The sequence below is a fragment of the Vulpes vulpes genome, chromosome 12, assembly GCF_048418805.1.
Source record: "Vulpes vulpes isolate BD-2025 chromosome 12, VulVul3, whole genome shotgun sequence".
Lineage (NCBI taxonomy): Eukaryota > Metazoa > Chordata > Mammalia > Carnivora > Canidae > Vulpes > Vulpes vulpes.
This window is the reverse complement of record NC_132791.1, coordinates 149,286,824-149,312,843: the sequence shown is the minus strand read 5'-3', so window position 1 is coordinate 149,312,843 and position 26,020 is coordinate 149,286,824. Positions and strand designations below refer to the sequence as shown.

Below are 26,020 nucleotides of genomic sequence, written 5' to 3'. Positions count from 1 at the left end.
GAGATTTTTACCGTTATAATCTACACAGTTAAGGAGATGGAGCATATGTACTGCCAAAGGCTCTAGACACAAAACCCAGAGAACTTTTAGGTCCTACATCAAAGTTGCATAGTATATTTGCCTTAATTAGAACAATGTGCATATAGTACCAGCAATAGAGTTATTACAGCTGACTTGGCAATAGGTAATTATTTTTATCATCAGGTGAGCCAGCTCATCGGCAGAGCAGTAGAGAAGGTCAGGTAATTGTGTCTGATGATGTGGAAAAGACTTACTGTCGGTGTATCATGCAAAGCAGTCAGCAACTTCTGGTTGCACAGGGAAGATTAAGGTCTGGGTCAGCAGACTGCAGGATGGTGAAGGGGAAAGAGTGGAAGAGAAGACTAACACTTCCAGAAGCTTCTCTGCACGGTATAAATTGCTGTCTCTGGCTGTAATAAGGAGGTAGATATTTCTGCCCTTAAAGCCTGCTGGTTTCTTATTCTCAATCTTATATTGGTCAGTGGAGATTGATGTGGCTACAAAGGGTCATTTTAAATATTCCCAATTATATTTGCTTGTGTAGTCTGATGGTTTATCTGGTTAGTCTCTTTTGTCTGTAGAATGGCCATAAAACCTTTATATATATTTTTTTTATTGAATTTCGATTTGCCAACATATAGTATAATACCCAATGCTTATCCCATCAAGTGCCCTCCTCAGTGCCAGTCACCCAGTCACCTCATCCCCCTGCCTGCCTCCCCTTCCACTACCCCTTGTTCATTTCCCAGAATTAGGAGTCGCTCATATTTTGTCACCCTCTCTAATTTTTCCCACTCATTTTTTGAACAAAATCAGGTAACTTACCCAGACTCTCTGCTAGACTTTTTTTTTTTTTTTTAACATCTTTCTTTGAGAACATAGAAGATACAGGGGATCCCTGGGTGGCTCAGCAGTTTAGCGCCTGCCTTCAGCCCAGGGCATGATCCTGGGGTCCCGGGATCGAGTCCCACATCAGGCTCCCTGTGTGGATCTTGCTTCTCCCTTTGCCTGTGTCTCTGCCTCTGTGTGTGTGTGTGTGTGTGTCATGAATAAATAAAATCTTAAAAAAGAGAGAGAGAGAGAGAGAGAGAGAACACAGAAGATACAAAGAGCATATCAAATATCTTGTATTGCTAAAGGAATTTGTGATGCTTGTTTTGGGTCCATTAAGAGATTTTGCAAACATTCGAGAGTGTAGTAGAATGTAGAATGGGTGGATTGAGGTAGAACTGACTAAACTAGGGAATATGGGAAGAGTACATTGGGAAAGAACATTATAGTTTGAGACATCCAGGTGGAGATGTCCAGTAGGCAGAGGAAATATACTGCCAATGCTAGGAGAGATTTCACTGGTGAGAATAGGGTAAATAAAGCCATCTGAGGCTTTTCATTGTTGCCATCCACACTGCCTGGCACATTGTATATCATAAATAATTGGTTGAGTAAATAAATGAAAAAAGCGGTGACAAAGATAGAACAAAGGCTTGGAGACAGAAGAAGAAGAGAGTCTGAAATCAGGGAGGTTCAGTAAGGGTCTGTTCACAAAGTAGTTTGGGAGGCCCTTTGAGGACATTCTTCAGAACACACAAAAAAAAAAATTGATTAAGAGGGTCCAACTGCTGCTTTGGAGAGAGAGAGAGAGAGACATGTCATATTTATTAAGATAATATAGAGAAAACGGACCTTTTTTTGAACCCTCAACTGAAAACGGAAGAGAAAAAGTAAGACCTGGGATTAATTCAGGAGATTCAATATCTAACAAAGAGGAATTGCAAAAAGAAAAACAGAAAGAAAGGAAGGAAGGAAGAAAGCTTACAGTCCATGAATCAGTAAGCAGGATAAATAAGTACAATACCTATATACATTCTGAAACTTTAAAGGGAAAAGCATAAGCTGCTTACCAAAGAATAAGAGATTCAAATGGCACCTCCTTTTCAGCAGCTTATTTCTGAGAAAGTTACTTTAGGATTTACTCCAGCAAAAGAGTCAGTAAGAAAGAAAAGAAAGAGGGAAACCAGAGGATTCAATGCTGAAAAACATGGAAGTACCAGGACAGTTGTGTAGTGGGCATAGAGAACAGCTTGCCCAAACTGAAACAGGAGAAGACATTCTAAGAGATATGCCTCTGTATCAAAAGGAAAGAAGAGGAACAGATGAATTATCTCATCTATTTAACTAAATTGGAAGTTTGAGATCACTGGGAAAATTTTGGGACTCAGCACTAAGTATATAAAAATTAAACAAAATGAGATCATTGTTACCTTGAAGAAAAGAAACTTGTACCAAGAAAAGGAATGTAGTACAGTAGTTGACTCAGTATAAATAATATTTATATAAATACCCTAAGTCATAATAATAAAACCAATACAATCCAACATCCTGATGCATAAAATGTTAGTATCACAGTTTTTTGGGATGTGTTGATGAAGAGGAAAATATGAGAAGTAAATCTTTAAAGTTGAAATAAGAAAGGAGGTTGTTGGAAATTGTTAGAACTGCAGAGGTTTAAGTATATTTAAAGAAACACAGGAAACACGTAGAACTCTAAAATAATAATATAAAGTGGAAGAGTTTGGCAAGCTGAATTTTCATCCACTGGAATATTTTGTCTGTTGAAATAGGGAGTTGATAGACATCAACAAGATGATAAATTTGAAAATAGGCTTATAAGCATATTACTTAGCTTATACCTCGAACTGAAAAGATAAATGTTTAGTGTGTCTCTAAAAAGTGACAGTGATGAATTTTTTTATCATGTGCTGTACTATTTAATTTTTTACATGTGCACACAAAAAGAAATAGCCTGGAAAAATAAAATAGAAAAGAACCAAGAGTCAAGAGTACAGGTTCTACTAGTCACTGAAAGAGAGGAATTTTAAGAAGCAGAAGGAAATAAAACCAGGAAAGTCACTACAACTGATAGAGAAGTCATTGGCAGTCTTTAAAGAAACTTGTTTTCTTTCGGACTTGATGGCAAGTCAGTAGAGAGCAAAGGAGTAGTTGGGAGCAAAGGAAATAGAAGACAAGGTAGGGATGATGTTACCTCTGAAAAAGATTAAAAATTTTACAGTGAAGGGGCGCCTGGCTGGTTCAGTTGGTAAAACATGAGACTCTTGATCTCAGGCTTATAATTCCAAGCCCCATTTTGGGTGTAGAGATATCTTTAAAAGAAAAAAAATTGCAGTGATGATCACTGATTCTGCAGTCAGATCAGAGGCCAACCTGAGACCCACTGGAGTGGTGCATTATTTAGAGAGTAAAGCATGTTATTCTCCATGCCTGGAATATCCATGTTAATCAACCTTCATCCCCTCTTGATAAATCTTGTGAAATCCTTTGTTTAGAAACTCTCCAACTGGCATGTCTGGGTTGCTCATGAGCATCTGCCTTTGGCTCAGGTCATGATCCCGGGGTCCTGGGATTGAGCCCCGCATCAGGCTCCCCGCTCAGCAGGGAATCTGCTTCTTCCTCTCCTGTCACTTGTGCTCTCTCAAAATAAAATCTTAAAAAAAAAAAAAAAAACTCTCCAACCAAGAAGTTGAATAGGGAGTGCCTGGGGTCATTTTCCCCTGAGACCATAAATTTATCTAAAGTAATGTCTGTGCCCCTAGCACAGGGCCTAGCCTAATAAGTGTTGGGTCACGTTGAATGGGTTGCTGAGCTATGCTGATCAAGTTAAGATATGAATTTATAGAGAACTTATCACAGTTACCAATTTAATCCAGACAAATTCTACTAGAGAAAGATGGATTGGGTTAGGAATGGAAAAGGTGTGTGATGGAGGGTGCAGGGCAAGCATCTAAAGGCACATGGATCATTAAAGGAGTGGTTTCTGGTCTGGGGAGTGGCATGCATGGATTTTGAGAAAGGCTAAAGCTTCCCAGGTGTTTCTAATATGTAAGCAGCTGATCTATGGAGGTCATGATGGATAGAAAGCCAAAGTAATGCCAGGAAGGGAGTGGTAAGCTCCAGGAAAAGGACAAAGAGCTCAAGGTTTAACGTTGAAATGAAGACCAGTGGAAGTTCTACAGAACAAGTAGGCTTTAGTGTCAGAAAGTTGTGTGTTGTGTGAGTCCTCCCACTTAACTCACGGTTTTCAATAAATAGGAATCATAGCACCTTTCTTCCAAGGTTGCTGTGAGATTTAAGTGAAATGCAATGTTTAATAAAAATAGTGAATTGCCAATGGTAAGCATTGGATAAATGGCATTTTATTACTTTTATAGCATAGGCTTGAGGTCAACAGATGCTAATGTTTTTAAAACCCTGGAAGTGGGGATGCCTGGGTGGCTCAGTGGGTTAAGTGTCTGCCTTCAGCTCAGGTCATGATCCCGGAGACCTGTGATGGAGCCCCACTTCGGGCTTCATGCTCAGTGGGGAGTCTGCTTCTTCCTCTCCCTCTGCCCTTCTCACTGCTCCTCTCTTGTTCACTCTCCCTCAAATAAATAAAATCTTCAAAAAAACCAAAGACAAAACCTGGAAGTGGAGTGGTTTTCCAGGTGGCACTTACTCAAAGTATGTGCCATTAGGTGGTGATGTGACTAGCAATCACTCTGTTCCTTCTTTCACTACAAAACATTTGACCATTATATTTTTAAAACAGATATATTGAAGTATATTATGTCATCACTGGAATCAGTGTCATTCAATTCTAAATAAAAACTTGAAGCAGATGTGCTTTTTACTTCATTAAGTTACACCAAATTCCAGATGTAGGACAAGGCAAGCTTTTGATTGTTCTCTGTGCCCCATTGTAAGATGCCAGCTTTCTCAGAGATCACCTCAACCTGACAGCCTTCCTGTTGGTTTTCAGCATACACACTATGGATCTAGGATCCAGGCTGGATGTGAGTGCTGAGTTTGTATTTTGTACTGCAAGATTTGAGTCCTAACAAATCTAAGGGCTAATCTTACTCTTCTACACAATCAGCAGCTCAGTAAAGTTCTAAGCAAGGAGCTCAAGCTTTTGTGCATTGTGATAATCCTTATCTGGAAGATATTCCAACTTCAATTCTCCAAAGCAATCCCTCAAACCTATTTTTAAGGAAAGGTACTCATCCCAGGGTCCTGTGCAATAAAAACCTGTGCTTTATTACTTATTAGAAAAGTATTAGACATACATCATTCAATATAGAACATATAATTGAATTAGTTTTGCTTATTAAATGCCACAAGAAACCAAGCCATGAGAAAGTATATCAGAACAAATACCCTCTTGAAGGGGAAAATACAGTTTGATGAGGAAATCCATTTGGAGGGGGAAACACATTGTGAGGGGCAAGGGGAGTTGGAGGGGGAAATACGGAGTGAGGGGCAGGGGCTGTTGGAGGAGGAAACATCCTTATTGGTTCTTCTTCCACTGATTCAAAAGCAAGAGGAGTTGGAGGGGGAAATACAGAGTGAGGGGCAAGGGGAGTTGGAGGAGGAAACAGGTTGTGAGGGGCAAGAGGAGTTGGAGGGGGAAACATCCTTATTGGTTCTTCCTCTTCCACTGATTCAAAGGTCTCCATATTTTCATTAGACTCAGAGAGTAGAGCTTCTTCCCCATCCTTCATTTCACAAGTCCTCCTCTCAGGTAGAGAGGCTCCCTCGTTCTTTTTCATTTCATGAGTCTCCCCCTTCTCAAGTAGAGTGACTTCCTCCTCTTTCATTTCATGAGTCTCTCTCCTCTCAGGTAGAGTGGTTTCCTCCTTCTCTTTCACTTCACATGTCTCCACCTCTGGTACAGGGATTTCCTCCTCATCTTCCTTCAGACCAGTGGCCTCCCTCTCCTCAGGTAGGCACTTAGTAAATGTCTGATCATAACAAGGTTGGGAAGAAGGTAAGGACACAAAGTACTTTCACTAAAGTCCAGTTTAAACTGCTGTAGCCACGTGCAGCTTCAGAAGATTAAATTTTCTCTGTGCATACCTACCACCCAGCAGTTCTACATCTAATTGTCCTAAAGAATCACCCAAGATATATGTAGCAGAACTGTGTGCAACAATAAAGAACATAAACTTAGAACCACATATTCAAGTTGCACAGACCTTATACCTATTGTCTGAGGACCTCAAAGCCTTCTTTGCTTTACCCAGAAACCCTGTCCTTCCCCCCCCCCACTTTTCTCCACTTTGAACAGCATGTGTTCATATTTGCCCCCCCACACTAGATAACATCAATGGCAAGCCTGTCTGTTGGAGGGAGGGAACGCATCTGCACTCCTTTGGTTTCCTCTACTCCCATCTCTATCCTCAGAACCTACCACAGAAGTTTGTACCTAGGAGTTCTAGATTTATTTATTTTTTTTTAATGAGTAAAGGGTGTCTGGGTGGCTCAGTCAGTTAAGTGTCTGCCTTTGGCTTGAGTCATGATCCCAGGGTCCTGGGATGGAGTCCTGCATCAGTCTCCTTGCTCAGTGAGGAGTCTGCTTCTCCCTCTACCCCTCCTCCCTGCTCATGCATGCTCTCCTGTGCTCTCTCATACTCTTACAGACACACAATCTCTCTCTCTCAAATAAAATCTAAAAATAAAATTAAAAATTAGTAACCTTCCCATTTGTTTGCCTTCTCCCTTCTTTAAAATGCATAAATAGACCTTTCCCAGCCTACCTCCATGTTGTTCAGTCCCTGGTGTTGATAGCAGAAGAGAACTTCAGATGCAGGACCAAACTAAGACTCTTAGGCCACATCTCTTGGATTTATACCCAGCTGAACATACACACCCTTCCAAGATCAGATTATCATCTTTCACAAGTCAATCCCTGGGAAAACCAATCAACTCTGAGACCAGGATGGTGAATACAAATGCCTTGGAGCTATAAAGTCATTCTATGGGTGATGAGTTTAATGTTCTCCTTCCTTTCTACAAAAGACTCATCAGTGAAAATCTTTCACATTTCCCAACTAGCTTCTGGCTTCCACTCCTACAAAATAGGAACTTGAACAGTTCCAAGGATCCTAGGTAAGCCCCTAGGATTTAATATAATCAGTGGCTGGGAGGCCCTTTTTATTTCAGGGTTGGAGGTGAACAGAGGCCTTCAGATCTTGGAGGGATGTGAGTTTTTCTTCAAAATGGTGTTTTATAGGGGTGCTTGGGTGGCTCAGTCAGTTAAGCATCTGCCTTCAGCTCAGGTCATGATTCCAGGGTCCTGTGATGGAGCCTGTGTCAGGCTCCCTGCTCAGTGAGGAAACTACTTCTCCCTCCCTCTCCCCTCCACCTCTCTCCTTGCTTGTGTGCTTTCTCTCTCTCTCTCAAATAAATAACTATTTTTTAAAAAGAAGTGTTTTTATATTCTCTAGCTCAATAAAAAAAAATGCAATTTTTACCCAAATAGAACTGTGACTTTCGTTTCACAATTTATATGGCTGATTTCATGGGCTCTTAAAGTGTATTGTCTATCTACAAGTTAAAAAACTATCCTGGAATATCCATGGGCATATGTCTCCCATGCCCTGAGCCTTTCTTGTCATACTCTGTGAGGGTGAGGAACTTTTCCCTCCTGTTGCCAACCACATGCCATATGATCTGCTCCATTTGCAACTGCTTGTTCAACTATCTCTCTGCCCCTCTTCCTCCCTGACATCATATCTAGCCTGTCCTTAATTATGTGCAGCATGAGTCATTGCCTGGTGTGAAGGTCCAAGACCAGGTCTATACCCTCAACACTGCATAAGACTAAGAGCACAAGGTTTTAGAGTGAAATGACATGGAAATTAATCCAGCCTTCACTCCTTAACTGACCTTGGGAAAATTACTTAACCTTTCTGCCCCAGGTTCATCTGTCTAAAATACAGAAATAATAGTGATACCTACCTTGGCAGGGACTCAGGAGAGTGCTTAGCATACAGTAAGTGCTTGGATATTTGGTAGTCATGGTGCTGTTAAATATTGAGCAAATGGGCAAAGAAAGGAGGTTGCCATCAGGTCTTGGTTTTTGAAGGTACCTTAGAAAAAATATTTTACTGACTTTCTCCCTCAGCCCCATAATGGATGGTCTGTTTCATGGTCAGCTGAGAGTCCAAGTCCAAATTCCCACCAAATACAGGTATCTCCTTTACTATATCCTGAATTGATAGATTTTGAGCCTCTATTTGAATGATTGCTTTAGCAGGATGCTCATGTCCTAACAAGCTGTGCCATTCCATTTTGTAACTGCCTCATTAGATTTTTTTTTCTCCTTAAAAGGACCCAAAACCAATCTCTTTGTAACCTCCAACAGTTTCAGTCTGTTCTGTGGAAATTCAGAAAATTGAGTCCCATAATCCCTATTCCTTAGGAAGGTTTTGGATTCATTCACTCCACAAATACTCATTAAGCAACTTGTGTGCCAAGCATGTTAATACTGAGAAGCAGTCCTTATCCTCATCAATCCTGTGATGGGGATGTGGGGGAGACCCATTAACAGTCACACAAATATGTATCATCACAATTCATAAGAAATATTTTGAGAGTGCTATGGAGAGGAAAACAGGAGACATCAATTTAAGCAGTAGTAATAAAGAAGGCTTATATAAGGAAAGTGACTTTTAAGCTAATAACAGGCCAGCTGTTTTCTGAGGGGGGGGAAGAGAGGATTCTGGGCAGAGAGAACTAGAATGTGGGGTGGAGTGGAGATTGATGGGATTAGAGGAGCAGACTATGGGAGGGCCTTTGTGTGTATAACTAGGGAGTCTGGATTTTATTCCAAGTACCACTGAGAGGTTTTAAGTAGGGGAGTGCCATTATCCATTTCATACTGAAAAAGATAACTAGCTGTTGTATAGAAGAGAGATTGGAAGAGGATGAGGGAGATGCCTGTTAAAAGGCAGTTGATGATAATTTTTTTTAAGTTTTATTTTATTTTAATTTTTTTAAAGATTTTATTTATTTATTCATAGAGACAGACAGAGAGAGAGGCAGAGACACAGCCAGAGGGAGAAGCAGGCATCATACAGAGAGCCTGATGTGGGACTCCATCCCAGGTCTCCAGGATCACGCCCTGGGCTGAAGGCGGTGCTAAACCGCTGCACCACGGAGGCTGCCCTGATGATAAATTTATTAGGCTGGTCACCATCAAGGCAAAAAGGAAACAGATTTTAGAGGTATTTTAGCGGTAAAATCCAGAGGACTTTGTGTTAGATTATATATGGCAGGTGAGAGAGGGATGTATCAGGTTGATATTCAGAGACTAAGCTCCTGTGTGCTTAGTATCCCGGCATCCTTTCTAATTAGTCATCAACAGCCAGCGATCAATTATTTTCAAAATTACACCTAGCACATTTCTAATCAGGTAGCCAGAGGTGCCATCTACTCAGAGGGCAAAATGAATTGGAAAATGGTTGTTGGATCAAGAGTTTGAATTTGGTTAATGTAGATGGTAAGTTGGCAATTGGATATAGCAGATGAGGCTGGGAATTTTCATCACCTTGTTGGCATTTAAAGCTATGGGAATATATATGTTGTCACCTAGACCCTGAGTGTGCATGTGGGAATTGAGCCCAGGACTGAGCCACAAAGGTGAGTAGGATAGCCAAGAGCTGGAAAAGTGGGCCCCAGTTGCAGAAGGAAGGCCAGAAAGTGGGTCATAGAAGTTTAGGTCTGGTAATGGGGATGCCTGCTGGAAAGGAGTGGTTCATGGAGATAGTGTAGGTTGAGATTACATAGGTCATATGCAAAGACAACTTCTCTGATACGTGAGCTGTGGGGAGAGTGAAAAAGTGGAAAGCAGAGAGGAGCTCTTGTGGTCCAAGAGAATCTGTCTTTTCTTCTTTGTCTCTTATCCTAAATATTTGCCCGGTTCATTTAGCCATTCTGTGTATGATGGTATTTCCAGAAGATGCCATAGCTTACACACAGCTGTATTTTCCTTCAGTTTAGGATGCTTCACCAAAATGTGTTCTGACTCACCAGGGCTGGCCTTTTGATTTCCTTGTCATTAACAGATGCAGCTAAGCTTAGCAATTTAGGCAGCCGTGCCCTCTGTTGGCTTATTCTGAAACTGCAGTCGAATCTAGTTGCTTTGCATTAGTGCCATGTCCCTCACTCCACGCTTACTGGTGCACTGACTATTAGAACCTGGAAGAAGAAACATTGATCAGAAGCACGAATAGCCCAGAAGCTCTGGAGAAAGAAGTTCTGAACTAGTAGAGATGGAAGACATCGCCAAGCTAAGCCTACAAGGCAGGCTTTTATGATTCCCATCCAATAGATGAGGAGGCTAGAACTCAAGCACAGCACCATTAAAATGGCAGAAACTGAACTCCAGAACTTCCTGTATCCTAATATGAGCTGTTAGAATCATACCATATTGTTTTCTAATGCTTTTGAGTATTATTTGCAAATTACAAATATAAAGTGAATGTTTACATGTCAGGTACGATTGTTTGGAACCATGTAAAAAACAAAGAATAGGGATGCCTGGGTGGCTCAGTGGTTGAGCACCTGCCCTTGGCTGGGGCATATCCCATGGTCCCGGGATCGAGTCCCACATTGGGCTCCCTGCATGGAGCCTGCTTCTCCCTCTGCTTATGTCTCTGCCTCTCATTGTGTCTCTCATGAATAAATAAAATCTTAAAAAAAAAAAAAAAGAATAGGGAGTCAGAGATATTCATTCTTTCTTTCATTCACCAAATATTAAATGAACATCTACTACATGCCAGGCACTATTGTAGATAATGAGGATGCAGGAGTGAATGAAACAAACAAGCTTCATGTTCTCATACTCTAATATAAAGTGGCAGACAGTAGGATAAATAAGGTAAAATATATACAGTTTATTAGTAATGGTGTAAGAAGGGAACACAAGGCAGAGGAGGGTATGAAATGTTGGGCTGGGTGTTGGTATGGAAATTTTGGTTACAGCGGCCAAGGACCTGAGGGAAATGAAGGAGCTGACAATGCAGATGCTGAACTCAGTGCTCCAGGCAAAAGGCAGAGCACTTGCAAAGCACTGAGGTGGAAATGCCTCTGGCATGTTAGAGGAACAGTGAGGAGGCCAGTGTGGCTTTGGAAGAAAATGTTAAGAGCAGAAGGCAGAGACATAACTGGGCAGGTCACCTGAAGATGACCTTGTGGGTCATAATACGGACGTAAGCTTGTGATCCTAGGGAGTTGGGTTTCTGTTGGACAGTTTTAAGCAGAAGAAATAATCTGTATTTGAAGAGGACCATTCTGGCTGCTATGGAGTGAGTCAGGGAGGGGCTGTATGTAGCAGGGAGACTATCAAGGAGGCCTTTGTATGGGACCCCTGGGTGGCTTAGGGGTGAGCATCTGCCTTTGGCTCAGGGTGTGATCCTGGTTCAAGGATCAAGTCCCACATCAGGCTTTCTGAGACTATCCTGCTTCTGCCTCTGTCTCTGTCTCCCCTTCTCTCTCTCTCTCTCCGTCTGTCTTTCATGAATAAATAAATAAAATCTTTTTATTTATTTATTTTTAATAAAATCTTTTTAAAAAGTGGAGGGGAGGCTTTTGTAAAACTCTAGGCAAGATATGATTGTGTAGAAAGACCAATAGAATTTTATGAAGACTGAATGTGGGCTGTAAGAAAAAGAGGAGGGCAGCCCAGGTGGCTCAGTGGTTTAGCGCCGCCTGCAGCCCAGGGTGTGATCCTGGAGACCTGGGATCGCGTCCCACATCGGGCTCCTTGCATGGAGCCTGCTTCTCCCTCTGCCTGTGTCTCTGCCTCTCTCTCTCTCTCTCTGTTTATCTCTCATGAATAAATAAATAAAATCTTTAAAAAATAGAGAAAGAGGAGTCAAGAACAACACCAAGGTATTTGCTGAAACTGAAAGAATGAAGTTGTTGTTTCCTGAAATGAGAAAGGCTACAAGACCAGAAGTCTGAAGGGGTAGGCTCAGTGCTAGACTTGTTAGCTTTGAGATTACCTGCTGGAGATCCCACTCATTGGTGATTGGATAGATAGATCTCAAGTTAGGAGGCTGATACTAAAGATGCAGATTCAGGAATTACCATTACACAGATGGTATTTAAATTATCAAGTAGGATGAGATGAGATGAGATAAAATGAACTAAGGGGATGTTTAGATGGGAGAGATAAGAAATTTAAGGACTAAGCCCTATTGCTCTCCCATCAAGGTTTAGGAGGTAGGATGGAATGGCCAGCAGATAGAAGGTAAACTAGCAAAGTATGGTATCATGGAAGTCAAATGAAGAAAACAGTTTGAGAGAATAATCCATTTGTGTCAAATGCTGCAGATAGGTTGAATAAGACCAGGATGAGAACCAACCTTCTCCTATAGAATATAGGAATGGTCTTTCTAATTCTCTCCTGACTTACAGTGGATTTTCTTGTTCTAATTTTCCCGCCAGGTTGTAGCAGATACCAATATAAGCGCCATAGCAACTCAGCTTGAAAACATGTCTACAGGCTACCACCTTGGTTCTCCCACTGCTGAACACCATCCAGAAGACACAGAGTGAGTATTCTAGATACAGAGTGCCTATTACATGTGTGGGCAAGGCTCAGTGAGACCTTTTCCAGAAACTAGAGTATGCTTTCTAAAGAAGAGGAGGGGGAAATACACATTACCTTTTCTAACTCCTAGAGAATCTCCCGGAACACACCAAGGTTTCCTCACTCCTGTCCAGGCTTTGTTCCATGTAGAACTTCTTAAGAGACTGCTGTCACAGGGCCTGCATCTGGTCACTTTGACACGGTGCCTTCTTCAACCCAGGTGCTCCCTGCTTTATTATGCAAGGAACTCTGTTTTCTAAGCTAAAATCTCATTCTGAGATTAAATTTTATTGTTAGACTTGCTGGCATTCTTCATTAAAACGTCATTACAGTTATAATTGTCCATTAAAGCAATGTTTCTCAAACTGGAATATGCATATTAAATATCTAAGGAGCATATTTAAAATTGCTTATTTCTCCAGCCCCATTCTCAGAAACTGATTAGGTGACCCACAGTGGATTCCCCGGGCAGTTCTGCTACAGGTGGGTGGCCCATCCGTACTTTCAGAAATGTGGCCTAGAGTTCTTCCTCTCCCTGATACCAGTGCCTGGTCACCAGTACATGCTCACTAAATGCTCATTGACTGATTGGAATATTTCATTGGAAAGATCTAATGATCACAGACATTTCTAACTTTTTTCTGGCACTTCACATCTTAAATGATACCTTTAAGTTTATTTTTCTTGAGGAAAGAATATTAAACTAAGCTCCTTTTACTTTTTTCTCATTATGAAAGTAATAAATGCATGCTACTAAAATATGACATATATATAAAATTATATTTTCAAGTTACAATGGCCCTTTCCTTTAAAAAAAAAAAATCAGGACCCTATTACAGGAAGAGCAGTTAGTACACCTTTAGCATTCTTTGATATCCCTATGTAAATACAGAGATGTCCTTGTAATCTTGGTTCCTTTGCCAGGAACCACAGCTCCTGGCAAGCTGGGAACCACTAGCATAAAAGAATTTATAAATTACTTATAAGCCAACCACTGTTAACATTTGGAGATTTTTTTTATTAGTGTTTTATATAAAAGTAAATTAAAACAAATTGAAATTGTGAGATAAATGGAGGCAAACTCCATCTGATGTTGCCAACTGAGGAGTAGAGTTGCTTCCCCCACTCTCCCCCTGAAAACCGGTCTCTAATCACGAAGAGGCACAATTAGGAAGGTCTCTAATGATTTGGTGGCTCCCAGGGTCTAGCTCTAAAACAATGACTCTGGACATTTGGATTCCTATTTCACTATCCTGAGAAACAGGGGGGGCTGCATTTGAAAGAGGAACCATGAATCCAATTCATGTCTGGCCAGTGGACCATTACTAAGAATACTTATATGGCCATGAAGTCATGAAATGTAGAGCCTTATTCATGACATCATTACCATTTGGCCATAGGGGATAATTCATCATTTTTAGCAGATACATAATGAGCACCTGCTGAAGGCCAGATACTGGACAAGTACTGGGTTCTCAGGATTCAAACTTTAAAAATGTAGGTGAAGGCATTGCCCCAAGTCCTCAAGGAACTGCCAGAGAATTGGAAAAACAGGCCCGTAACTCCATGTTTGTAGGAGTTGATAAGTATAGGAGAGCCAAGTTCCATGAGAAAGCTAAGTAAGCAAAGTGTCCTGCGAAACCATGGAAGAGGAGTACAACTCTACCAAAGCATGTCCCCGGAGACACTAATGCTTTGGCTTAGTTTTAAAACAATCAGAATAAGTAGAAATGGCATTCAAAACAGTCAACAATTTATATGCATGGACATTCAGTAGTTACTATGGACTGCCTGCTGTAAACAATTAGTAAGTACATCAGCAAACAACCCGTATCAGTGTGAACCAGCTGAAAATCAACCCTAAAATAAGCTGGGCAAAATTGAGGAGGGGGGGAAGGAAGACTATTCTAGTCAGACAGAACAGCATATTCAGAGGTGGCTCATATCCCAGTTTTGCAAGTTAAATACATGAAAGGGCAAGTTTGTATCACATGCCTCTGCCTCTCGGACATGCATGCTGCCACAAAGCAAGTGAGGCTACTAGTATGTAAATATGAACCTCCCACAAGTAAGATGGCAAGGGCTGGGATCCCAGGGTGCCTTTAGGTTTTTACCCTTTGGACAAGGGCATTTGGGAAGAAGAAATTTGCATTCGCAAAGCTTAAACTACTTGAGCCCACATAGACAGATCATTTAATTTTTAGCCATGTTATTTCTAAGAGAGCAGACTTCCACACTGGACGAAACTTTGAAAATCTAAATTACCCATTTGAAACAGAGTGTCTTTATCCATTTTGCTTGTCCTTGGTTTCTCTCTTTTCTCCTGGATTTCACTATGCATGCACACAGTCATGATCCTGAGTTTGTGACAAGCACAATGCAGGTCGCTGGGAATACTCAGATGATGAAGACTTAAGGAGTTCATAGTCTGGTAGAGGAGCAAGTCTGGCCACAGTAGAGCGAGTGCCATAGTGGAAATCTGTACCCACTGCAAAAGGGGCACAGAGGAGGATCGGCTAACTCTCCCAAGGGAGTCAGGAAAGCATCATATTGGAGGTGGGCTTTGAAGAATGAGTTCCCAGCCTGGGTTCCCTGGGTGGAAGCAGTGGGCGAGGTGTGTGAGGCCACTCCGCAGCGCACTGAGCTATTGGGCTGGTGTCACCTGTTCTGGATAGCAGCCCACCTGCAGACTGGTGGTCTCCCACTAGCTAGGGTGATGCCTCACCTCTCCGGCTCCATACACATTCTCTAAGGATATAAAGACAGTTTCATTCAGCTTTATTTTTTTTTTTTTAAGATTTTATTTATTTATTCATGAGAGACACAGAGATTGAAAGAGAGAGAGGCAGAGTCACAGGCAGAGGGAGAAGCAGGCTCCATGCAGGGAGCCCGACTGGGACTCGATCCCGGGTCTCCAGGATTACGCCCTGGGCTGAAGGCAGCACTAAACCGCTGAGCCACTCAGGCTGACCTCATTCAGCTTTAAACAGTAAGCATAAAAGTTAAAAACTAAGCATAAAGAAGGGTGCTTTGACAACTTCAGCATCATGACTTTATTTTTAATTAAAAAACAGTTTTATGAAGGAGAAACCCCTAAAACATCAAGGTCATTAAAGGCCTATTGCTCATTAGTCCGACATGACATGGGAAATGTAAGTTTCTAGATTGGTCTCTGAGAGTTTGATTGCATGAACTGGCCTTCATAGTTTCGCAGTATGAAAGTCTCTCAAATCTGTGTTCTTCCATTAAAATGAAATTCCCTCTCAATATCTATTCTTGAATTAAACAGCGTGCATTGTGTTTTCAGAACACCTCCACCTAAGATTATTACTTTGGAGAAAGGCTCTGAAGGATTGGGGTTTAGTATTGTAGGGGGTTATGGAAGTCCCCATGGAGACCTGCCAATTTATGTCAAGACTATATTTGCAAAGGTATTTTTTTCCTTTTTACTGTACTTTTTTTTTTTAATCTAGGTGAGATTTTTTTTTTTTTTTTAGTGGTTTGCTTTGCTTACTTTTAGCTATACCTGGGTGTGTGCTTGTATGCTTATTTCATTTTAACCTTGTGTAGGGCATTCCCACACCAGACTAGTGAAAAAAGAGTTCCTTTATAAGAGTGGAGTTACAAAAAGTGTAATGTTCTTTGGACCCTATTACAAAAGTAGATTTTCAAGAGTGTCTTCTTTCAAGAACACAATATAAGGAGCAGTGCCATGCTCTTTGGAAGCTGGCTTTGGAAATATTTTTCTGAGCTAGAATATAAGTTTGGCTTTCTCCTTCAAGAAAAGATGACAGCAGCGGGCTGTGGCAGAGAAAGCTCTCTACAAGCCTTGGGTCAGTGCAGCATTCATGGCTGTCTGTCACCGGTCATCTCAAGATGCTTTAACTTAAGTTGTTCTCTCTCTTGCAGTCCTCTGTTAAAGTACTTGGAGGATCAGGCCACTAAATTAGACTCTGAGTGGGTCAGAGGACTAAATATACCAATTCCAAAAACTAAATATACCAATACATCCTACTAGATAGGATAGGTCATGGTGTACATTCCTACTGCTGCTTCTAGATGGCTCTTAGAAAAGTTGTTTGTTTTAAGTTTATTAAGTAATCTCTACACCCAATGTGGGGCTCAAATTCATGACCCTGAGATCAAGAGTCACATGCTCTTTCAACTAAGCCAGCCAGGCACCCCTTAGATAAGTTATTTTTGACCTTACTGTGATTTTTAAAGTTGGAATTCAATTTTATTATAAATTTTGAAGATCTCTGAAAAGGACTTAGTATTGATAGTGTAACTTTATTCATTGATTTTATCACAGTCATTTGTTTACTAATTGGTCCAATGGCCTCCTACTGCCTTTTCCTAAAGAAATAAAGATCTTCAAGAGAAGAAATAAGTTAGGTACTCTTTCTAGAAAACGATACTATACACTAAATAACAAATTCACTGCTACCTGTGCAGCTCTTATCACCTATTAATTGAGTCTAATCATGACCTGACTTAATCCTTAAGTTATTTGGTATTTCCTTTTAGAACACGTTAGGCAGCTGCAGATTTAGCCACCTGATTCCAATCAGTTAGGGTGCCTATTAAGAAGACTTGTTATTCCCAAACCAAACATTTGTTGACCTGGTAATGGGTAAAGAGGGAAAGAGAAAGCAGATCAGAAACATTCTGGATAGCAGTGCTGCCCCAGTCTAATAATTCCCAAGGTGATAAGCTACCTACAGACCCTCCTTTGCCCAAGACAACACCAGAAGCAGTTGTAATCATTATTCTTTGGGCCCATTGTTATACTTTGCTTTTCAAAGAATAGGTAAGAATAATGGAAAAACACATTCTACTTCCCTGCCTTTGCCTCCATAAAGCCCTTCCAGAATATTTGTAATCCCCTGCTCATTTCATAACTGTAGGTGGATCTGCTATGTTCACACAGAGAACTGGTTAGTTCCTCAGGTCTTTTGACCTACAGCCCAGAGTTAGCAGGCCACACCCGATGTACCCCTCCTGACAACTCATAGACAGTGGGACTGGGGCCAGGCACCTTTGGTCAGGTCAGCGGAGCATGAAACAGCCATGCATTGCTGGTGGGTTTTTGGAAAGAAACCACCAACAGATCACAGTGGGACAAAGTAGTGGGGAAAATGAATGCACTGAAGCTCCCACAGAATCTCTTTTCAAAGATTCCTCATTGAAAGTGCTCATTTAGAAAGCACCTCTGCAAGTAGTAACATAAGAAGAAATACTGAACATCCTTAATATGTTTTCTTTTTTTAAGGAATGGACCTTTGGAAAGTGAGGCACACCTAAAAATGAAAAGCTCTGAATTAAAAAAAAAAGTTCTAAAGCCCTAGCTAATGGCCTACCTAATTCAGTCTCAATAAAAGAATATTCCGGGCAGCCCAGGTGGATCAGCGGTTTAGCCCCTGCCTTCAGCCCAGGGCCTGATCCTGGAGACCTGGGATCGAGTCCCATGTCAGGCTCCCTGCATAGAGCCTTCCTCTCCCTATGCCTGTGTCTCTGCCTCTCTTTCTCTCTGCGTGTCTCATGAATAAATAAAATCTTTAAAAATAAATAAATAGATAGATAAAAGAATATCCCACTGCAAACAATTATCATTATTTTTAGATAGTTCCATAGCATTTGTTACAATAATATCTCATTTGAAGACTTTTTCTTTTTTCATTTGTTTGAACAAACCAAGATATCCAAATTTTAAAGTTTTCTTTAGAGAATCAATAAACCAAAAACTGGCAAAAGAGTTTTTTGGGTTTGTTTGGTTTTTTTAATGGTGAAATCCTTCTAAAAATGAATTTTGACACTAAGCTAAACATTTCCCCCATAGGAATTTTGAGGATGTAGAAACTATAGCTATATGTTTTCCATGTTTTTTAACAGTGAACATATACTTTTTTAAATATTTATTTAAGTAATCTCTACACACCAACGTGGGGCTTGTACTCATGACCCTGAGATCAAGAGCTGCATGCTCTTTTGACTGAGCCAGCCAGGTGCCCAACAGTGATCATATATTCTTTAACATGTTTGTCTTCTCAAGTTTCTGGATCTCAGATGCCCACAGGCATCTGTGACCTTTTTATGTGACCTTTTTATTTTTTTTTTAAGATGTTATTTATTTATTCATGAGAGACACAGAGAGAGAGAGACAGAGAGAGAGAGAGAGAGAGAGAGAGAAGCAGAGACACAGGCAGAGGGAGAAGCAGGCTCCATGCAGGGAGCCCGATATGGGACTCGATCCCACTGCTCCAGGATCACACCTTGGGCCGAAGGCAGGGGCTAAACCGCTGAGCCACCCAGAGATCCCTAATGTGACCTTTTTAGTGTCCCTAAGCTTTTTAGTAATTCTCTTGCTCAACTAAGAAATTAATTTGACCCACCAAGGTCTTTTTTCTTCTCCAGAAATATGAAGCACAGGCACTTTGAAAATGTGTAGGATTTTTAAGACAGTCTGATTAACGAGCTATCAGAACCTTCCATTTTCTTCCAAGTGTTTGGTTGGAAACTTCTAAATCAAAGCCAGCTTTAGTCTGATCCTTTTCAGCAGCCAGATTTTACCTTAAACCAAGTAGAAATCACCATAAAACAACCACAACAATCCTGAGCATTTAGGGAACAGCTTTTCAGAGACTGTGAAATCTGAAAACATAAGCTCGATCACTATTAGAGCTTATTACACTATCATTATTGAGTATACCATGTGCCGTATATTCAATCCTTAGAACAGGCTGAGAAGTAGGTAGTAGATGCCTATTTTACAGCATCAGGGAAGGCTAAGTGACCAAGTCAGGGACACAGCCAGTGGGTAAAGCCACATTTCTGAACTAGATGGGTCTGTGAATCATTTATTTCTTCCTTCCTTCCTTTGCTTAGTCTACAAATGCTTCACTGATAAAGTTAGAGAGGTCAGTAGGAATGACCAAGTAAACACAGCAATACCTGCAAAAATGTATCCTCCCAGAAAGTTGAAAAGTTGAAAAGTCATCCTCTTGTGCATTGCTGAAAATGCAAACTAGTCTACCGCCATATCATCCTGAATGCGCCTGATCTTGTCTGCAAATGAAAACTTTAAAAACTTGACATACTTTTCAAAAAACCACACAGATACTTGAGGTTTCCTAAAGCCCTTAGATCTTAGCACGTAACATTTAATAAAATCAAATTAGCTAAGTAATTCTGATTTTATCCACAAGTTGTTTAATCTTGTCTGTGTTGCAGTTAACACACTTTCTTATAAGAAAAAAAAAAAGATTTGAATGAAGTTACAAGTTATTTAATTTTGGTATTTCCTCCAGTACAGACCTGGTTTTGAATATTCTTTATTATACCTTTATACCAGAATCCCACCCTTTTCACAGTTTTGAAATTATAGATAATTCACCCATTCCCTCAGGACCTTCATGCTGCAGGTAGACACAGGTCTCTGGAGCACTAGTTAGTGCCTCTTAGCTTGGCGCCTGAAGGAGTCAATCAAGACAGGGTGCCCGTGGGCCTTAATTATTTTCCCCAGCACCTCATCATCATTTAGGGGACTCTTCTGGCACTAATTTTTCAAGGGATTTTCAGTCAAAAGGAGAAAGCTTCTTACGAATCATTTTCTAGGTTATTTTCTTTCCTTATTCATCCAAAAATATTTCTAGTAATATCATGGTATTTTAAGATACTTGGCGATAGAATTTTAAAAAGCCCAAGCTTCACTTGCTTTGTGCCATTTTGAGGAGCCATGCATGACCGAGTATGTAATGGAAGTAATCATTTAGAACCCTAAATGATCAAAGATAAATGACATTGAGGCTTTTGAATATGATACTGCAAAATTTTAGATATGCTACACTTTGTGCATTTTTATGTAGAACAACTTTATTGAGATATAATACACATACCATACAATTCACCCCATTTAGAGTCTACCTTTTTTTTTTGTTGTTTATTTAAGTAATATTTTTTTTTAAAGTTTTTTATTTATTTATTCACAAGAGACAGAGAAAGGCAGAGACATAGGCAGAGGGAGGAGAAGCAGGCTCCATGAAGGGAGTCTGACGTGGGACTCGATCCCAGAACTCCGGGATCACGTCCTGAGCCAAAGGCAGATGCTCAACCACTGAGCCACCCAGGTGTCCCTATTTATTTAAGTAATCTTTATACCCAATGTGGAGTTCAAACTCATGACCCCTAAGATCAAGAGTCACTTTCTCTTCCAACTGAGCCACCCAAGCACCCTGAGGCTAGCTACACTTTTGATGGATCACCACTGTGCTGATGTCTTAATAATGCAATGGGAACTCTATATAATGATGGTATTGGCAATGAGACTAACACCAGATTCAGTTCTGCCTTAGTCACTATATTATGTATTCATGAGTATGACATTCAAATTCCATTCAGTACTGAATATTGAAATAAGGCCCCAGGGGATCCCTGGGTTTAGTGGTTTAGTGCCTGCCTTCAGCCCAGGGCGTGATCCTGGAGACCCGGGATCAAGTCCCACATCAAGCATGGAGCCTGCTTCTCCCTCTGCCTGTGTCTCTGCCTCTCTCTCTCTCTCTCTCTCTCATGAATAAATAAATAAAATCTTTTAAAAAAAGAAAGAAAGAAAGAAAGAAAGAAGGCACTACTTATATTAAAAGAAATGTGAACTTCGTACATTTCTACAAGTATGTTACTTAAACAATGCATAGTTATGGTTACTATTCAACCATTATTCTACATTCTTAATTTTCCTGGTTTTAAAAACATTACCTAGAAATAACTTCAACTAGTAGTTTCTAAAGTTGCTTTTTTCATAAGCACACCATAATATTAATATTATTTGTTGACTGCTTGGTCCTGGATTAAACTGGAATGTCTCTTGTTTATAGGGAGCCGCTGCAGATGACGGCCGGTTGAAGCGAGGTGATCAGATTTTAGCTGTTAATGGTGAGACGCTGGAAGGTGTGACACATGAGCAAGCTGTGGCCATTCTAAAATGCCAGAAAGGGACTGTAATCTTAACTGTGCTGTCGTGAGCCTCCGGTCCTGATCACAAGATAGATGTTGTAGAATATCCATAGGAATATGAAGCTCTGAGAAAGGATGAAAAGCAGCCTCCACTAGAATCCACCTTCATTTACCACCTCACCCTCTTTGCTCAGGAGAGGCAGCTAGATTCCACGTGAATTGCCCAAATCAGCCATCACTTCTTGGTGGGGTTAATTTCTAAAATAGAACGAATCTTACCTGATTTGCATCTAATATCCACATTTATCCACTAATAGTAACTGGCTCTGATTATATTTGCTGAAACCGAAGTTAACCACCCCTCATTCCTGTACCCTTCTCTACCCATTCCTCCTCACTCAGAGACTTAACAGCAAGCTCACATGTCATCTGATGAACAGAAACAAATGTTAAGCAACTTGTCAGCTCACTCATGATTTACTTATGCTAATTGTCTCTTCACGTATGCCAGAAAACATTAGTAGTGTAATTAACTTACCATTGATCCTGCTGATGAAATACCCAATTCTCCTATGGGAAATTATTGTGCTCTTTTCTGCACGACTTCGAGTCAAATAAGTCTCAAATTTGTTTCTCTGGATAGATCTTTATAAGCTAGTCATTGGTAATAATGATGAGTCAATTAGCAGACTGTAATCTGAAAATTCTCAAAAGCTTTCTAATTGTTTTCTTAGCTACATAAATGTATAGTACTCAGCAAATGCACCTTATTCTCAACAGGATTAGTTCACGTCCATGTTCTGAATTGTAACCATGCTAAATTATGTTCAAGACCAGGAAGGTCATCTGGAGTTAATGGCATCTCAGTAGGCAGGTGTTATTCCCACCCTTCAGTCTTCAGACAAGGAGGGGGAAGCCCCAGAACCAGTCTGCAGAGATCACTAAGTTTTGCCTCCAGTCAGACGAAGTCTGAGTAGCCTTGGACTTGTGCAAAGTGCAATGGCAAATTTGAGTATCCTTCCCCTTAGCTCCATACTGGTCAGTCTAGCAGCACAAGCTGTAGGAATAGTAGGGATGGGGCAACATGCTTGGCCACAAAGTGACTGTGGAAATAAACTCAGCCTAAGAATCAGTGAGGGCTATGTGGCTAATGGTTCTTGATCTTCAGGAAATCCCCCATTTGCTGAAGTTGTACAGGCTAAGAAAACAACCACAGCAGAAAATACAAAAATACCTTTGAAGTTGAATAGGGGCGTTCTTATGTAGGTATTATGTAGGGACAGAGATGCTTATCAGTGAATGTGTAGGTTCTTCTGTAAAAAATGTACCATGAAAGAGGAGTACCAGCATCTGTAATAGAAGTAGTTTAGCATCTTTGAACTAAAACACAATGCTGCAAATGGTTCACAGTAATTATCAAAATGGAATGAGCTCTAACTTAAAATGTTATTTAATAATTACAGATTTTAATTGAGAATTATCTTTTGAGTAGACGTAACCACAAAGTGCATTAACTCTTGTTGGAATATTTTGTGGCTATTCCAAAGTATAGAGTGCCTAAATTTTATGTTGAAAATGTCTTTCATGACTGCTATTAAGTTTTCTGAAGTTACATAAGGCTTTTGGGATTTCTGACGTAGCCAAGATGTGCAATGTTGTTAGGATCTTATCTTTCAGTGCATGAGAAGCTATCAATCTCAGAGGTTCTATGCTAATTATACCTGCAAGAATACCTAAGGCAGCCAAGAAGAAATGAAGCCCAAATAAAACTTGAAAATGCACCTTAAAATAAAAAAGTGTGTGTGTGCATGCACTCGTGTGTGTACACACACATGCATAAGACTTCATATGTTACTTTTGAAATGTGATTCTGCTTGATTTTGATGGAATGGCCATTAAATACACATTTTGAAATAATACATTTTTGTTGTGTCTCATACACATTGTCCTCTTGGGTCATGCTACTAAAAGTCTACTGTTAAAGGAACTGTGCTTTCTACTTCTTGCTGCAGTAAGTTGACCAAAATTCTCATAACTGGTTCTATCTCTGCTGTATGACGACTAAATAATTGCCTTGCCAAAAATGCTCTTTTGCATCACACCTTACAAGCTAAAAGGACATGAAGATGGGAATTTGTGAAAAGAGCAGTTCTCTCATAGCCACATATATTGTTTTGGCCACATCATTTGGAAAATCTAAGTATTGGAATTGGAATTAGTATGAGAAGGAAGTAAATCAAGAAAAACAAAACTGCCAAATATATGTATAAGAGATTTCCAAAGATTCTAAATAAGTGTAGTTGTCTAAAGAGGAAATGGAATCTTGCTATATATGAAAAAGTATGATTTCTACATCTGATTTGGTTTTTCTCTTCAGCCATTTTGTTTCCTAATGAGAGCAGGTGTGGGGGGGAATCCAACTGTTCACAAAGTTTTCCAGTCCTGTTAAAATCTGGGATCCATTCATGGCTATCTCATGGCAAGTGTGTTGCCAGGCATTAGAATAGGTGCTTATAAAAGAGCCAGTACAGGGCGCCTGGATGGCTCAGTGGTTGAGCCTCTGCCTTTGGCTCAGGTTGTGATCCTGGGGTCCTGGGATCAAGTCCCACATTGGGCTCCCAGCTCAGTGGGGAGTCTACTTCTCTTCCTCTTTCCTCTCCCCCTGCTCATGTGTTCTCTCTCTATCCCTCTGTCTCAAATGAATAAATAAAATCTTCAAAAAAAAAAAAAAAAGAGCCAGTACAGTAGTCCAGAGGGCAAGTCTTAGCAAGTCTTAGCATCCCCCTGAGTTCAAATACCGACTCACCAACCTTGTGACCTTGTCCAAGTTATTTAATTATCCCTTTCTTTAATTACTTCAGTTAGAAAATGGTGGAGGTGTTTTTAAATACATAATGAGTCCAATCCAAGTAGAATCCTTTGGTACAGTGCCTGGCTGTTAAGTATTACACGAACATTAGCAAAAAACCTATTTTCCCATATATAGAAGTGGCTTGAAATTAGACATTTATGCTGATGATTTGTGGTTTGTCAGTAATGACCTTTGAAAAAAATTTTTTTTCCTGAGGGGGCTTAGCTTAGAACAGTGACCCAAAATCAGCAACTTGTAACACTGATTATAATGATGTGAGCTTGAGAAACTAGAGCCTGAGCTATCAGAAAGTCACAACTGAACTGAAACCAGGGTTTCCACCATCAGCCATGCCACTGGCATAGGAAGTAACATCCACTCCATAGGCCTGCACTCCTACCTCCAGAACCAGGAAAGGCACTTCAGGTATCATCAACCCTAGGGTGAGGAATTTTAACCTGGTACACACTTTCATTCCAGGAATTTGGAATTGCAAACAGCTGTTCTTTTAACCCAGCCACACACTTTCTGCCTCTCTGTTGTCAAAGAAGTCAGCCTACCCCACCAGATGATGAGCTTCTTTGAAAACAGACTAGGTCAGCTTCATCTTATGTTAATTCCATCCAGTGTACTTTTCAAATAGTGGATGTCCCATCCTTAGAAATTTTACTTGAGATACACACACACACACACACATCTCATTTCCCTCCTCACATTCATGTTTTACATCAGCAAACATTTGGTATAAAGAATCAGAGAATAGGGCAGCCCAGGTGGCTCAGCGGTTTTAGCGCTGCCTTCAGTCCAGGGCATGATCCTGGAGACCCAGGATCGAGTCCCATGTCAGGCTCCCTACATAGAGCCTGCTTCTCCCTCTGCCTCTCTCTCTCTGTGTGTGTCTCTCAGTAAATAAATAAAGTCTTTAAAAAAAAATTAAAAAAAAAAAAGAATCAGAAAATAGGGACACCTGGGTGGCTCAATCAGTTCCAAAGTAGGACTTCCCATAACCCTCATGCTTTATGCATACTTCTTCTCAAGGTAGCCACAGTTGGTGATAGGTGCAGTGTCAACTGCCTGATATCTTGGCAGTTCTGGTCACATACCTAGCTTGCTTCTCCTGGGAGAGCAGAAAAAATGGTGGAGTAAAAGTGGGCCTTCTAGTATTAAACTCCCCTCGAGGCCAGAGTCATGATTTATTTTCCTGGGAACTTCAGGATGGCTGTTTAAAAACAGGCTCCAAGGCCCCCATACCCTAAGGAATAGGATTCATCTGTTTTTAAAGATTGGGATCTGGATCATAAAATTATGAAAGCTGACAAGCCCAAAATCTCCAGTGTAGGCTAGCAGGCTCGGCCCCGGGAGAGTCAGTGGTGCAGATGAAGTCCAAAGAATTTCCTCTTGGCTCAGGAAGGCCAGTCATCTTGTTCTATTTATGCCTTCAACTGATTTGATGAGGCCCACCCATATTATGGAGAGCAATCTGCTAACTAAATCTACTGATTTTTTTAAGAGTTTTTACTTATTTATTAGAGAGCATGCACACAAGCAGCAAGGAGTGGTAGGGGGAGAGGGAGAAGCAGATTCCCCACTGGGCAGGTAGCCCAATGCAGGGCTTGACCCCAGGACCCTGAGATCATGAGCCAAAGAAAGACACCTAACTGAATAAGCCACCCAGGTGCCCCTAAATCTAATGATTTAAGTTAGTGTCGGGTAGCCCAGGTGGCTCAGCGGTTTAGCGCCACCTTCAGCCCAGGGCCTGATCCAGG

At 40.7% G+C, this 26,020-nt stretch overlaps 1 protein-coding gene across 14 annotated transcripts in view; it reads left to right on the top strand.

Annotated features, from left to right (window-relative positions):
* Positions 1 to 23,322, top strand: part of PATJ (PATJ crumbs cell polarity complex component) — a 358,484-nt gene extending 335,162 nt beyond the window's left edge. For 4 of the 14 annotated variants that reach the window (XM_072730757.1, XM_072730755.1, XM_072730752.1 and 1 more), the window contains 3 exons: positions 12,310 to 12,416; positions 15,744 to 15,885; positions 21,325 to 23,322. In XM_072730757.1, coding sequence (XP_072586858.1) covers positions 12,310 to 12,416; positions 15,744 to 15,885; positions 21,325 to 21,471 — 396 coding nt within the window. In that variant the 3' untranslated portion in view covers positions 21,472 to 23,322. Of the gene's footprint in view, positions 1 to 12,309; positions 12,417 to 12,876; positions 12,938 to 15,743; positions 15,886 to 21,324 lie in introns of those variants that run through there. The other 10 variants (XM_072730758.1, XM_072730756.1, XM_072730754.1 and 7 more) reach the window with 5 other exon arrangements.
* Positions 23,323 to 26,020: the final 2,698 nt, after the last annotated feature.